The sequence below is a fragment of the Onychomys torridus genome, chromosome 4, assembly GCF_903995425.1.
Source record: "Onychomys torridus chromosome 4, mOncTor1.1, whole genome shotgun sequence".
In the NCBI taxonomy this organism is placed as follows: domain Eukaryota; kingdom Metazoa; phylum Chordata; class Mammalia; order Rodentia; family Cricetidae; genus Onychomys; species Onychomys torridus.
The window spans coordinates 125802470-125818392 of NC_050446.1; the positions used below are offsets into that span (position 1 = coordinate 125802470).

Consider the following 15923-nt stretch of genomic DNA (forward strand, 5'->3'; position numbering starts at 1 on the left):
GGAAGTTAGAAGACGACTTTCAGGAGTTGGTTTCTCATCCAGATTGTTGAGCAAGTATCCTCCATTTCCCCCAGCCATCTTTCTGGCTTTTCTCTTGCCCCCTAAGATGAGATGTTTCCCTGTGTAGCCCTGGCTGTCCTAGAAGTCACTGTGTAGAACAGGTTAGCCTTGAACTCAGAACACCAGTGGTGTGGGCCACCACACCCAATCTGTGTGTATTTATGTATGTATTTACTTATTTATTTTAAGGCTGGGTCTTACTATGTAACCTGTTGTATTTTTTGGGCAGGGAATGTAGGTTAGTTGATAAGATCTTGCCGAACACACAAAATCCTAGGTTCAGTTCTGGCATAAACTGGGCTCCTATAATCCCAACACTAGGAAGGTAGAGGCAAAAACATCAGAAGTTCAAGGCCATCCTTCCATGCCTCTGTACGTAGCAAGTGTAGCAACATAGGCTACCTGAGACCAAGGCTTAAAAAAACCACAAAACCAGGCAGTGGTGATGCACACCTTTAATCCCAGCACTCAAGAGGCAGAGGCAGGCATGTCTCTTTGAGTTTGAGGTCAGCCTGGGCTACAGAGTGAGTTCCAGGACAGCTAGGGCTACACAGAGAAACCCTTGTCTTAGAACGAACAAACAAACCAGAAACAAAACCAAAAGCCCAACAGCAAAAAGAAAGAAGAAAGCAGGACATTCATCATAATCAGGAAAATGTGAACCACTTTAAGTGGCTGTCAAAGCTTTGTAGCTTTCTAAAACTCTGCTATTAGAAGGCCTACAGGGTGGCTCAGTTGGTGGAAGCACTTGCCAAACTAGCCTAGTCACCTGAGTTCGATCTTCAGGAACCAAAGGAGAGAACTCTAGCCAGAGTCGTACCTTCTGTGGCATGCCCCATAATAATTTTAGCAACAGGTGCTGCCCTTCTTTAGTCCCAGCACTCAGGATACAAAGGCAGGTAGAGCTCTTTTAGTGTGAGGCTAGCCTGGTTACTAACTGACTTCAGACAAATGAAGGCTACATAGTGAGACCCTGTCTCAAAAAACAAACAAAAAAACCACAAACCATTTGTGGAGCTGGAGCTGGCCCAGTGATAAAGAGCATTTCCTGCTCTTGCAAAGGACCCAAGTTCAGATTCCCAGCACACACACAATGGCTCACAGTGGCCTATAACTTCAATTCTAGGGGATCCAGTGCCCTTTCCTGCCTCCATCGGGCACTGCATTCACATGGTGCACATACATAAATGTAGGCACTCACTCATAGATACAAAAAATAAAGATCCTTTTTCTTTGTGTGTGTGTGTGTGTGTGTGTATGTGTGTGTGTGTGTGTGTCAAAAGCACACCTAGATATCCGAGACAGCCCTCAGAAGTAGAGTGTCACCTTCTACATGTTGGTCATGGGAATCGAGCTCTGGTTGTCAGGCTTATCAGAAAGTGCCTTAATCTGCTGAGCCATCTCATAGGCTGTACAGATAGTCTGTTGTTGGTGTTATGGAGGAAAAGAAAAGGAAGAAGACACTAAAAATAGGACAGTGTTCACTGTTTACTGGCCAGATGTCTGTGAGCTGACAGCCCAAGATAGCCACTGAGCGTGCTGTCTCTTGCCCGATGGGCTTTTGAACAGTGCTTGTGCTTCTCACAGCCATCTGCATCATCCTGGTGCACCTGCTCATCCGGTACCGACTGCACTTCCTGCCCGAGAGTGTGGCTGTCGTTTCTCTAGGTAAGTGATACTGGCAGTGCATTCCAGAACACCACACCAAACACAACAGCACCGTTTCTCCTGGGACCACCTCGGTGCCAGGTCTGTAAGAGATGTGTGACTCTCCCAATTCCTGCCATCCTTTCCACAGCTCGTCACAGGGCCTTAAAGTCCATTTTACTGTGTGTGTGGGGTGTTGGGGGTGTATGTGTGTGTGTGAGTGTAGGGGTGGGAGTGTGGGGGTATGGGTGTGGGGGGGGTGGGATCTAAGAAGGGTGCTGACCCAGAGGCTCTTTCTGTAGCCTGCTGCTTCTCACCATGGCAGTGTCCAGCTCCGCTTAAGCGGGTGATTGGCATCTAGCTCACAGAGTCACTGCCACAGCTACAAGGGCCCTGGCTTCACAGCTGGCAAATGGCTCCTATAGTACCAGAGCCAGCCTGCCTCCCTCCCTCCCTCCCTCCCTCTCTTTCTCCCTCCCTCCCTCCTTTTTTGGGGCATTTCAGTAAAGGGTTAAAAGGCTACCTCAGGGAATTGACAGTTTCCTGGATAGTTTTTACCATTTATTAAGAGTAAATATTGGGCCGGGTGGTGGTGGCGGTGGCGGCGCATGCCTGTAATCCCAGCACTCGGGAGGCAGAGGCAGGTGGATCTCTGTGAGGCTAGCCTGGTCTACAGAGCTAGTCCAGGACAGGCTCCAAAGCTACAGAGAAACCCTGTCTCGAAGAAAAAAAAAGAATAAATATTGGGGAGCTGGAGGGATGGCTCAGCAGTTAAGAGCACAGGCTTCTCTTCCAAAGGGTCCAGGTTCAATTCCCAGTACCCACTTGGCAGGGCACAGCTGTCTGTTGTTCCAGTTCTAGGAGACCTGATGTCCTCTTCTGGCCACTTTGGGCACTGCACACAAGTGGTTCACAGACATACATGAGGACAAAACACCCATTCACATAATTTAAAAAAAAAAAAAAAGGAGTAAATATTGGGCCAGGTGCACACCTTTAATCCTAGCACTCAGGAGGTAGAGGCAGGCAGGTTTATATGAGTTCAAGGCCAACCTGGTCTATGTGTCAAGTTCCAGGACAGTCAGGACTAGATAGGGCTACCCTGTGTGTGTGGGGGGGGATTGGCTGCTTTTACAGAGGGCCTGGATTCAGTTCCCAGCACCCACAGGGTAGCTCACAACCATCTGCAACTCTAGTTCTAGAGAATCTGATACCCTTAGGCAACAGACATACTTGTAGTGCACAGACATACATGAGGCAAAACAGCACACATTAAAAAAAATTTTTTTAATGAATCTTTGAAAAAAAAATTAAAAATTAGGGGCAGGAGAGTTTGCTCAGTGGTAAGAGCACTTTCTGCTTGTCCAGAGGACACAGTTGAATTCAGAACCAGCTGTGACTTCAGAGGGTCCAATACCTACTTGTGAGTATGTACACACACACACACACACACATATAGACAGACTGTTAAATGTGGGTGACTGTGGCTCCCTAACACCAGCACTGGCCCTTGGGCTCTCAGCAGACATGACTGCCTGGCAAGAGCCCTTTGCCACTTGTTTCTTGGAAATAGAACCTTATCTTATACTTGGATTTTGTTGCCAGGGACTGAACTCGGACCTACAGGTGCTAGGTGTTCTCACTACCTTTGGTTTTTCGAAGCAGGGTTTCTCTGGGCTGTCCTGGAACTCCCTCTGTAGACCAGGCTGGCCTTGAACTCAGAGGTCCACCTGCCTCTGCCTCCTGAGTGCTGGGATTAAAGGTGTGTGCCACCACCCAGCAGAATTCTCACTCTGATCAGACATCTTTCTGTGGGGTCCAAGAAGGAAGGGGTGCTTGGATAGTTTTGGTCTTCGTTATCATGATATTACATGTTTCTTTGATGTGATTGGTTGAGAGGGGTAAGGCAGTCAGGCTAAAGGGAAGTATGCCAGGGTGGTGGGATTTGGAAAACTTTTTCCTTCCTGGTAGAGTCTAGAGAAGCTAGCCTCCCTTCCTTTGATGCTGCAGTTGAGTATACGATGCCTGGAGCATGGCAGTCATCTTGCAAATACATGGCTAAAAGACAGAGGCAGGTACTGAATATGGCCAAGGGGACTGAGGGGAGGGCGGGAGTCTTGTTGTTTTCTTGAACTGACAGCCCACAGTAACCTGGGGCTGGCAAGGTGGTTTGGTGGGGAGGTAAAAAGTGCTTGCTGCCAAGCCTTCTGCCTGAGTTTGATCTCCAGCTTCCACATGGGGTAGAAGGAAAAAACTGACTTCTGCAAGTTGTCCTCTAAGCTCTACATACTATAGCATGGATGCCCCCGCCCCACCATAAAATGAATTAATTTTTTTCTTATTTTTAATGTAAACAACCCCTTTATTTTTTAATTTATTTTTTTGATTACATTCATGATATTCATTAATTATACTCATGATATTAATTACATTTGCAGTATTCATTCCATAATTATATTTATGATATTCATTAATTACATTAATTGAATTGATTTATTACATTCATGATATTATACTGTCCATTTGTGGGTTTAAATGACTTGAAATGGAAAGAACACCTTTCTCCAGCTGGAGCATGGTATCACAGTGCTGAGATGGCCACTTGAAGAATGTTGGATTCTTGTGCCAAGAACAGCTCCACATGAGGCTGAAAGGAAGCGAGCCCATCCCTTAGGCACATGTGGCCTGCAGCTGCTTAGCAAGTGCATTGGCCTCCTTTCTGGGTTGAGGTTAAGAGGAGCTCCGTCCACTTAAAACACTTCCCTTTGCACTTGACCGTGAATGAGAGCCTTGCTGTCTTTTCACTCTCTAGAAACAATTCCAATTGTACGTTCCTTGTTCACAGCTTCCTGGATAGCTCTGTGTTTGGGGGCATCACTCACAGGAGCAGAAATGACTCAAAGACAGCTGCATCACCAAAGGCCAGCCCAGCTTCGGTGGGTGACAGCTCACAGAGGGCAAACCTGGGCTTGGCCTTCCTGCGGCTCAGCAAACAAAGCTGGCATTTCCAGGCCACTCAGCTGATCTCTGCTCCTTCCAGACAGCTCCCAGTGCTGGGAGAGGGAAAGGGGTGTGGCCCCTGGTGGAAGAGTGTATATGGGCAGCATATATGGACTTGATGGTTTGGTTCTGTCTGGGTGTTTTTTGTTTTTTTTTTTCCTGGTTTGTTTGTTTTTTTTAATCAATTTTATTTTATATACGTTGATGTTTTGCCTACATGTAATGTCTGTGTGAGGGTGTCAGATCTTGGAGTTACAGACAGTTATGAGCTCTCATGTGGGTGCTGGGATTTGAACCTGGGTCCTCTGGAAGAGCAGCTAGTGCTCTTGACCACTGAGCCATCTCTGCAGCTACATCCATTGGTTTTTCAAGACAGGATCTCATTATGTAGCCCTGGCTGTCCTGGAACTCGCTCTGTAGACCAGACTGGCCTCAAACTCATAGAGATCTATTTGCCTCTGCCTCCTGAGTGCTGGGACTAAAGGCGTGTGCCACTATGGCCAGTGTGATTTTTAAAAATAAAAGGACACAAAATTGAATAACATTGCAGAAAATAAAGGGAAAAAAATCAGAGGCAGAAGGATCAGGAGTTCAAGGCTGTCCTTAGCTACACAGCTTGAGGCCAGTCTCTGCAGCTGGCCTCTGTTCACCTCAGGCTGCCCTCCATTGTAACTCACACACAACAGTTGTGTGTGTGCCCTTGCCATTGTGCTTATGTGGAGGTCAGAGGACAACTGTTGGGAGTCAGTTCTCTTTGTGGCATGTGGGTCCTGGGTTAGAACTCATGTCATCAGGTTTTGTGGTCAGTGCCTTCACCAACTGAGCCAACCTACCTACCCACCCACCCTTTTTTTTTTTTCTTTTTCTGGAGCTGAGGACTGAACCCAGGGCCTTGTGCTAAATCCCCAACCCCAGCTCACCCCCATTTTTAATGGTAAGAATAAGTAGTGTAGGGCACACCTGGCTTATAGCCCTCTGCTGTCTTTCATTGAAGCTGGGTACAGAAGGGTGACCAGCCATGTGCCCTCCACACCAGGCAGAGCAGTGACCAGTAGGTTTTTCTTCTCCCCACGTATCTTAGATTTTGCCCTGGGTGTTCTTCTGAGATATAAGTGGGAAATTCACAGTGATTGACACTACTTTGTGGTAATTCCTCCTTTTATTCTCAGACAGACCAGCTGACCTCTAGGGCAGCCTGCTCCAGTGAGTCCCACCCAGTCTAGAGCGCCGCCCGTCCAGCCAGGCATCCTTGTGCTGTGTTTCTATTGAGCTCTGCTTTTCCCTTCCAGGTATTCTCATGGGGGCAGTTATAAAACTTATAGAGTTTAAAAAGCTGGCAAATTGGAAGGTAGGTTCTACATAATCACAGCTTTTGCCTCTGTGTGTGTGTGTGTGTGTGTGTGTGTGTGTGTGTGTGTGTATGTGTGTGTGTGTGTACACATGTATGGAGACCAGAGTCACATGTTCCCGTGCTGTCCACCTTGTTTTTTGAGAAAGGTCTCACACTGGCCTAGAACTCATTATGTAGCCAGACTGGTAAGCCATGGAACCCAGGAACCGTCATGCCTCCCTGGTGCTGGGATTCCGAGTATGCATATATCTTCTTGTTTAATTGCCAGGGATAGATCTCTCCTATGTCTCTTGAGTGCTGAGATTACAGGAGTTGCCACCACACTTGGCTTGGTTTGTTTTTTTGAAACAGAGTCTCTCTGTATCCAGGCTTGCTTGGAATTGTCAATCCTCCTGCCTCAGCCTCCCAAGTAAGTGGGACTACAGGTGAATGCCATGAACCCTGCTGGTTGGTCATTCATTTAATTTGGTGCTGAGGATGGAACTCAGGGCCTTGAGCATGCTAAGCTGGGCTTTATCACATAGCCTACATAGATTGGATGCAAATGAAGTCAGGGGCTGCTCAAGGGGCCGAGCCCAGGGCTGTAGCCTGGGCTACAGACTAAGGTGCTTGTGAATACTTATGATTTGAAAAGACCTAAGTGGGGGTATAGGTGGAGAGATGGCTGTGGTTAATAGTGCTTGCTCTGTTGTGAGGACTTGATCCCAGTGTCCATGCTGGGCAGGCGGCTCACAAACATCTAGTTACTCTCCAGAGACCTCACCCCTCCTTCTGGTTTACACACACACACACACACACACCTACTTTCTTGAAATTTATTTATGTTTTGTCTGCATGTATGTCTGTATTACATGTGTGCCTGGTACCCACAGAAGCCAAAAGAGAGCATCGGATCCTCTGGAACTGGAGTAACAGATGGTTGTGGGCCTCTATGTGGGTACTGAAACTCAAACCTGGATCCTCAAGAGCAACCAGTGCTCTTAACCACTAATATATCTCTCCAGCCCCAGGACAAATCTTAAAAAAAAAGAAAAGAAAAGAAAATTAAGAAAACAAAATTTTCTTGGTTTTTGTTGTTGTTGTTTGTTTGTTTGTTTGTTTTTGTGACGGAGTCCTGGCTGCCTTGAATCTAGCTATTTACCAGGCTGGCCTTGAATTCACAGGAAATCCTCCTGCTTCTGCCTCCCAAGTGCTGAGATCAAAGGAGTGTGTCACCATGCCTGACAAGAAATCAAAAATTTTAAGAGAAAAAAACAACACAAGTGTCCTGGTCTGTGGGAGGTGGTATTGGACCCATATTGCTCAAGTCTCAACCACAATCACCTCAGACCAGTCTTGGGGACACAACCAAGAGGTTCATGGAACCTTCCCGTGGGGTCCTCCGGTTTGTCCTTTTCTGACTTGCAGGAGGCTCCCTTAGCTCAGTGAACCTAAGGCCTAGACCTCAACCCCAGCACCGAGGAATCATGAAGCAAAGCAAACACACTGTCTGTGGCCTGGGCCCTTGTCATCAGCTTCCAATCTCTCCTCACTTCCGTTCTTAGCCTGACCTCCGAAGACCCTGTCTCCAAGTTAGGTCACAGTCTGAACTTCCTGGTGGACTGCATTGGGGGAGGGGCCACTGTAACCCCATTGCAGATGCTCACCCTCCAAAGCATCCTTGACTTGGAGCAATCAGCCGCCCTTCCTTGTGACAGGGTTCTGGCAGTCAGACTGGCCCGGGCTGTCTGTCAGATGCGGTCTGTCTGGATTTATCGTCTCTGCCTGGGGACCACCAGACACTGCTTCAGCATCACTGGGCCCTGAGCAAAGGATTGCTCGGCTCTCCGGCTCTCCACTGCCAGAGAGAGAGACAGAGACAGAGACAGAGGGAGGGAGAGAGACAGAGAGACAGAGACAGAGGGAGGGAGAGGTCTGTCTCATGGGTGTGCGCGTTTGCTTTCCCAGGAGGAAGAAATGTTTCGCCCCAACATGTTTTTCCTTCTCTTGCTCCCACCAATCATCTTTGAGTCCGGCTACTCACTGCACAAGGTAAGGTTCACCTGGGGCAGGGTTTGTTCTGTAGGGTGGGCTCCACAGAGTTTGGGACCGTCAACAGCAGTGGCCCCTCCTTCCTGATCCTGCACAGGTATCCCGAACTTCTGGGCGGGAATTTTTTTTTTTTGAGATAAGATCTCATTGTGTGGCCCTGGTTGGCCTGGACCTCACTGTGTCTCTGCTTCCTGGGTGCTAGGATTAAAAGTGTGTACCCCACACCTAGCCACAGAAATAGCTTAACCGTTAAGCTGTTTCTTCCCCAACCCTACCCCAGAGGATACTCTTGAAGTAAACTTTGACCCTAGAAACAAGGAACAGAATTCTTGGTCATTGAAAGCCTTGGTGGTGCCTCCTGAGTGGAGCCTGGGGTTCTAGTAGCTTCGTTTCCTTCATCATGTGGAAATGTGGAAACTTCCCATGCTGCTGGAACTCAAGTATTTTCTCTCTTATAGTTTGGGTTCTTTTGAAATAGGCTCTCACATTGTTGGTTAATTCGGTGCTGCCCGCGGCGGTCATGCCAACAGAGAAGAGTGCTGGAGGAAAGTCACGAGCCATAGTTATCTTTTAGAGCTTTATTGGGAGAGGGGGGGGGGGAGTGAGGGAGAGAGAGGGGAGCAGGGGGAGAGGGAGAGAGGGAAGAGAGCAGAAAGAGAAAAGGGAGACACACAGAAGGCCTGCCCACTTTTTTAGGCTGGGCCATCCCAGGCTGATGACGTAATTAAGGACAGAACCCTTACACACATAGCCCCGGCTGGCCTGGAACTTTCTATGTGCCTGAGAATGACTTTGAACTTCTGATCCTCCTGCTTACACCTCCCAGGTGCTAGGGTTGCACCAGGTGTCCCAGCACCTGTTGTATCCCTGCTGGAGTTAAACTCAAGGTTTCATGCATGCCAGGCAAGCACTCTACCAATTTAGCCCCGCCCCAGTGAGATCTCTGCCCATCTATTTGATGATGCTAATACGGCATATAGGACTTTCTGACTGACCAAAACTAAGGGTGGCCACTCCTAGGAATGGCTGAGGTTGTTAGTGTAAATATGAGGGAGAATAGCCAGAGGCATCTAGAAAGGTCCACACTGAGCATGGCTAGCAGACTAGACAGGCCATGAGAGGAGAGAAAAGGGGGGTGTGCAAGCAGACCAAGAGAGATCCAAGAGCAGAGCCAAAATGGCCACGTTCTATAGGAAGGACGCTCAAGGGCTGGGGAGGTTTAATGTAGGGATGGTGAGAAGTTCTGAGAGGAGCCTGGACTCTGTAACAGGTATTAGTGATGCTGAAGAGCCTGGCATCCAGCTTCCGCTTTGATGTGGTAATAGGCACTCAGCCATTTGTCCCAAGTTTCTTTGGGACCTAACACTGACCATTGTTCTGATCTTTGAGCTTAGGTGCCTTTTCAAATGCACCTTTTAATTGAGTAGAAAACTGTGATAGTGTGGATTTTAGACTGAGGCCAACCGTGGACCAGGGTTGATTCTTTCCACACCTGTATATTGAGCATCATCCATATGACCGATGCCATTGTTCCTACTGAGCCTTCAGCCTTGTGAGAAAGGCAGGTGTCAGTCAGCTGTTAAACACCTGAGTGCTAGAATGCAGCTGCCATTGAAAGAACTCAGATCCCTCCCGAGAGAGCTCGCTGGGGTCAGGACCAAGGAAGACAGCTCTGCAGGAGGCTCAGCGTAAGGCACACAAGCAGGATCAGGGCACACCCCTGTGACTAGGGCCCAGGCCTCAAGGCAGCATGCTGACATGTGAAGACACAAGCCTTCCTAGGGTCAGCTAGGGTTGGGGCTCACCTGCATCTCAAATGCACATGGGAATCAAGGCAGAGGCAGCACCATCAGGCCGAGCCTTGGCAGGGGTCACTCTGGAAGCAGTAGACCATAGAGGGAAGGCGACTGGGAATAGGTGAGGCTGGCTGCTCTTGCCTTGGGTCAGGGTGAGGGGTCTGTGAGGCAGGAAAGCAGGGAGATGGTGGCAGGGATTCCAGCTAGCAGGGCAGGGCGGACAAGGGTGCCCTGGCCGTTGTGTGAGGGTCCAGCCTTGGAGAAGGCACATTTGGGAGAAGGCTGTTTGGGCTTCCCTGGCTCACCAATTTGGCCTCTTGTCCCTCTGCTCCCCCTCCCAGGGGAACTTCTTTCAGAACATCGGCTCCATCACCCTCTTTGCTGTCTTTGGAACGGCGATCTCTGCTTTTGTAGTAGGTGGAGGAATTTACTTTCTGGGTCAGGTAAGAAAAGCACCTGATGACCTTGAAGATCTTCTATTGGAGGGTAGTACAGGGTGGGGCAGGAGCTGCCTGGTAGTGTGTGCCCTCCTAGGAGGACGTCCCCGCTCATGCATGTGACTAGGGTATCTAGAATTGAGGGGACTCTATGTAATCACCCCTGATGCTTGATTTTCCTTGCAAACTGGTCTCTTGAGTTGAAATGCCTTGAGGCAGAGTGGTGTGCAGTGCTGCAGCTGGAGCAGTGTGCAGTGCTGCAGTTGGAGCAGCACTAGCTATGTTCTCAGGGCAGCTGCAGTCCAGTGAAGGTTATTCTTGGATGAAGATTTACATTTAAACCAGAGCTGCCCATGAATCTCTTCTCTCAGTTCCCACGGTGCTCCCTGCCATTGTCAGCCCTTTGATGAGGCCCATGCTCTGGGCTTTGGGTTTCACATCAGTTTACTTCAGCTAGAATGAAAGCCTCAGAAGTTAGCGCTTAGACCTCCATGATGTATGCTGTTCACCACCGTTCTTGTGACATCTGCAGAAAGCTCAGCCAGCCCAGTGCTGGGAACACACCAGCCGAGGGTGTGGACTTCTGTCCATGTGGCTGCTGTTTCTCTTGGTAGCCACGGCCTATCCCTGCTGATGCTGTCACCTTCATGGCTGTCTCACAGCCAAGATCAAGTCTGCCCTGTAGCTTTCCTAGATGCTCGCCTTCACTGTGTCCCTCAGGGTGAAGGGGAGCCACCTTTAGAGCAGAGGACCACAGCTAGAAGACAGAGAATTGTGCCCTCGCTCGGGTCTAAATGCCCATGCATGCTCACAGCAGCCCTTGGGGATTTTCCTTATTTCCATGGGGACTGAAGATGATGTCCTTATTAGTTGATAAGACTAAAGCACTGATGGACATTTTAATCTTCTTGGCTGTTCTCCAGGGAATTTTTTTGTGTTTGTCTGTGTGTTTGTATGTTTTATTTTACAGGCTGATGTAATCTCTAAACTCAACATGACAGACAGGTAAATCTTTCACACTGTAATTTTCTCATGTGACTGCTGTCCAGGCCAGGGGCATTTTCTGCACGTGGCTTCCTGGGTGTGGTCCTTTCCTCTCCCTCTGCCTGGCTTGCTGGTATTTCCAGTATAGAATCTATTCTGAATTAATTGTCTCTAAAATGAATCAGAATTATATTGAGACTTTTGAAGACCCCTGATCACAACATTGCTAATTGAAATGATTGATCTCATTTAAGCTTTGGAGGGAATGACTGGCCAGTTAACTACCCACCTGTATCCTAGTCACCAAGTATACTCTCTGTCCTTTCGTTAGGAATTATCTTTGGAGCTGGGAATATATGTATAACACAGTGGCAGAGCCCTGGGTTCAGTCATCAACACTATTAAAGCAAATAAACGAAAACCTCAGTTTTCTTTATAGCCATTGTAGAGGGAGGTTGCCTTCCCATAAGTGTGGAATGGGGGAGAATGAGGTGATAACTCTGACCCTAGAATTCCCACCAAGACCAGGGGAAGCAGACGGGACCCGGCCCTGGGGTGGACACCTTCTCAGTCCCAAGTCACTCCAGCAGACACCACAGTGACCTTCTGCTCAGGAAGCTCTCAGAGTCTTACTAATCTACTCAGGGATTTTCAGAAGGCACCAGGTCTAGAGTCCCAAAAGATCCCTAGCCTAGTGCAGCTAAGAAGTCTGTATCGTGCATTGCTCTGTGTCCCTGTGTCCACTCTCAACACCTGTCTTATGACTGGGTGGGAAGCTGAGGAAGAGGGCCAAGTCCTCAGTTCTCGATCATTCCTGTGAACTGAAGTGTGGGACCAGAGCCTCAAAACCTGCTCATGGAAATGGGCTACTGATAACAGCCTTGATCCACAGTGTCCATCCTTCGCCCTCCCTAGGCTTTTGTTAGAGCTTTTGTTGTTTAAAAAAAAAAAATGTATTCCTTATTTGTGACAAGTTCTTATTCGGTAGCCCAGGTTGCTCTGGAACTCAATATATAACCCAGGTTGGCCCCCAAACTTGAGGCAATCCTCATGCCTCAACCTTCCAAGTGTTGGGATTACAGATGTGTGAGCATCCCAGAAAGTCTGCTACATAAACAAGCAGCCTGAGTCACCTTCCTTCCTACAGGAGCCTGAAGTACAAGAGAACCAGGACTTGGTGTTTTGTAGGTGTGCTGCAAGGGAAAGGCAGTGCTCAGAGCACTCTTGACATGAAGGAAGGTGTGGGCTTCTGCCTGCTGTGGGGACTATTTATGAAGAAGCACAGTGTTGATCACTATCTGGAATGGAGTTCAAGCCAGGAGTTGGACAATTGGGTACAGAGGCAAAAGCAATCCCCATGGCTGAGTGGGCAGAACTCCAGGCAGCCTCACCTGTGCAGATGCACCCTTCTGTCAGAGGCTCTGTCCATTGGATGGGGACTGTTGTCACAGACAGCAGAGCTTTAGCAGAGGGAAGCTACCAGGGTAATGGTGGCCACAGCGAGCATTGCTATCTGCAAGGGACAGCATTGCTTAGCTCCTCCTGATTGTCATGTGGACACGTGGGCTGCAGTTACTAGATGTTGAAAAAGGTTTTCTTAGGCTACAAGTGGAGCCCAGGACCTCATGTGCTTGGCAGATGCTACATGTATGTGCTGCTGCTCTGCTTTAAAAAAACCTCTGGCTGGACATGGTGGCACACGCCTTTAATTCTTGCACTCCAGAGGCAGAGGCAGGTGGATCTCGTGTGAGTTCGAGGACAGCCTGGTCAGAGAGAGTTCCAGGACAGCCAGAGCTACACAGAGAAATGCTGTTTTGTGGGAAGGAAAGGGGAATAAATAGACCAATAAATAAATAATAGATAGATAGATAGATAGATAGATAGATCGATCTTCTTAGCCAAAAGGCAGAGAAGTCAGTCTCTTCCTCCCTCTCTCTCTCCCCCTTCCCATCCCACAACACACCGCACATAGACACAGAGTATGGATTTTTTTAAAGATTGATTGATTGATTGATTGATTATGTACAGGATGTATGACTGCAGACCAGAAGAGGGCACCAGATCTCATTACAGATGGTTGTGAGCCATCATGTGGTTGCTGGGAATTGAACTCAGGACCTCTGTAAGAGCAGTCAATGCTCTTCACCTCTGAGCCATCTCTTCGGCTCCCAGAGTATGGATTTTAAAAGGCCAAGTTATAGATGTTTACTGAGAGTTTTTCAAATTTGTTTTGGTTGGTTTTTTTGTTTTTTGTTTTTTAATATGGTGGTTGTTGATACAATATGTCATGTAGCCCAGGCTGGCCTTGAACCTGATGTGTAGCTAAGGATGACCTTGAATTTCTGATCCTTCTGCTTCCACCTTTCAAGTGCTGGGGTTATAAATGTGTACCACCATACCTTGCTTCAATTTTGTTGTTTGCTCTTTGAGATAGGGTCTCTCTCTGTAACCCTGGCTGACCTGGAAATCATTTTATACTACAGGCTGGCTTTGAACTGGAACTTATGGAAGAGGGCCACCTGCTGTCTCTGCTTCTGTCTAGCATTAATGGTGTGCCATGCTCAGCCCAATGCTCCAGTTTTTTGAGTGTTGACATCATTTTCCTCACAGACCCACAGGCTGCCTGTCTCTCTTGCTCTTCAGAGAACACAGCCATGACTGGTGGCCGGAGCCTGGCCTCAGCTGGTTCTGCTGGTGAGGGTTTCCCTGAGTAGGCTGTAGCGCCTCACCACTTGTCCCTGCTCCTCCCTGAGCCCCGCCCGGTCTGTCTTTTCATGTGTTGTTGGTATCATTAACTTTGAGGGAAAGAATAAAGAAACATGGTTTTAGCTTGAGCCAGTTGCTTGAAGCCCTTCAAGGACTGGGTCCTGGAAGTGGATGTGGAACCAGGCCCAGGCCTCATGAGGCCTCAGGGTGCTCATGGCCAGAAGGACCCTGCCAACTGGTTTCCCGGCAGGCACCAGTGTGATGTGCTGGCTTTTCTCCACAAGGCATGTCCTCAGTTTTGTCTTCTGAAGAGTATGACTAAGCACCCAGACTGTGTGCAGTGAGCACTTGCAGCCTCTCCAGCTGCATCTCCAGCATCTGTGCTGGCTCTCCCTCTGTCCATCCCTCTCCAGGCAGGTCTGTGGCCCTGATCCCAGACTTCTAGTTAAGAGGCTACAGTGCTATAACGAAGTGCCTTGGCCAGGCTTCTCACTGTGTACCTGCAGCTCGGTTTGAACAGAGTTCTCAACAAGGAAAGTTGTTGGCTCATAGGACTAAAGTGTCTCAAGCATGGTGGCCTAGCTCAGCGCCCTCCAGGACACCCTCCTCTCAGAGGTCCCAGCCAGCTCCCCTGGCTGGTGTCCACTTCCCTTGTTTACCGCACATGGAGCACACAGCGCTCCAGGGACTCCTCACTAAGGGTCAGTCTGATCCCAGGAACCTGGTAAAGCTGGTCCAACCTTGTGCACTGTGCCCACTCCTGGAGCCCCTTGGCACGTAAGGCTAGAAAGTTGGGGGACAGCTCCCAGAGGCTGTGGGTGCTGGGCAGTGAGACCAGAGACGGTGTCTAATGCCCTCCATGCAGAGCACAGCCCACTGTGGCCTCCTGTGACACAGTTGAGCTGTTCATCTTCCTTGATGTTGCTGTGGGTGATGAGGGTGAGGAGGAGGTGGAGAGTCTGAGTCTGGTTCTGATGGCAGTACAGGGCCTCGGGGCCTTGGCCCCCTGGCTGCTGGGTGGGGCTGCCTTCCCTCATTCCTCTTCCCCACCTCCTGTCTGTGGCTCTGGCTTGTGCTCTGCACAGATCCTGAGAACACGGTCAAGTGAAAACTGCATCCACCCTGGGACCTTAGAGAGGGGGTAACAGACAGCTTGCGTGCATGTGCTCACTCTGAGGAAGGCAGTCTGGGAACAGGTCTGGTAGGTGGATGTCCTGTGGGGTCTGGTTCTCTCCTGGACGCCTCAGACTCCTGTGTCTATCTGTCACTCCGGGAACTGCCACCGTATAGACTGATGACTGGGAGTGACTGGCCTGCTTCATAGGCTTCCTCCCACCAGTGGTGCTTCTGAAGGGCTCCTCAGCGACACCAGTCAGATGACTCCAGTCACGCCGCCTCTGTGGCCTCAGTTCTACGCACTGGGTTTCCTTCCTACTGCACCTGACATTTTCTTATGTCTTTGGTTTCCTGAGACAGTCTCAGAGCTCAGACTGGTCTAGAACTTGGTATGTAGCTGAAGGTGACCTTGAACTCCTCACCCCTTCACCTACGCCTCCCAAGTGCTGGGGCTACAGGTGTGTACCCCACACCTGGTTTGTGATGCTTGGGATCAAACTGAGGGCTTCCAGCTTGCTTAGCAGGCACCCCAGCCCAGCTCCCATTGCGCCTCCTAAGCTCACCTGGGCCCTGCTTACCATTACACCTGCCCTCCAGGCCAGGGGCACTAGCTCTGAGCTAGACAGTCAGTGGTGAAGGGTGTGGGTCCAGCACCCATGTACTAGAGAGATGCTCGCTGGTGAGCCATGGGGGCTGAAAACCTGGTAGGCAGGTGGCCAGTATTGGTGGCAGTGGACCTTATGATCAAGTGTTACCTGTGAGACCTGAGGGCCCAGCTCCAGCCAGCAGCCCAGG

General features: G+C 49.3%; 1 protein-coding gene across 5 annotated transcripts in view; it reads left to right on the forward strand.

Annotated features, from left to right (window-relative positions):
- The window catches only part of Slc9a8 (solute carrier family 9 member A8), a 61455-nt gene that overhangs the window by 19295 nt on the left and 26237 nt on the right, over nucleotides 1-15923 (forward strand). Inside the window, exons 3-7 of one of the 5 annotated variants that reach the window (XM_036183861.1) lie at nucleotides 1648-1728; nucleotides 5997-6055; nucleotides 8006-8089; nucleotides 10227-10328; nucleotides 11293-11327. In XM_036183861.1, the coding sequence (XP_036039754.1) occupies nucleotides 1648-1728; nucleotides 5997-6055; nucleotides 8006-8089; nucleotides 10227-10328; nucleotides 11293-11327 (361 nt within the window). Of the gene's footprint in view, nucleotides 1-1647; nucleotides 1729-4623; nucleotides 4644-5996; nucleotides 6056-8005; nucleotides 8090-10226; nucleotides 10329-11292; nucleotides 11328-15923 lie in introns of those variants that run through there. The other 4 variants (XM_036183858.1, XM_036183857.1, XM_036183859.1 and 1 more) reach the window with 4 other exon arrangements.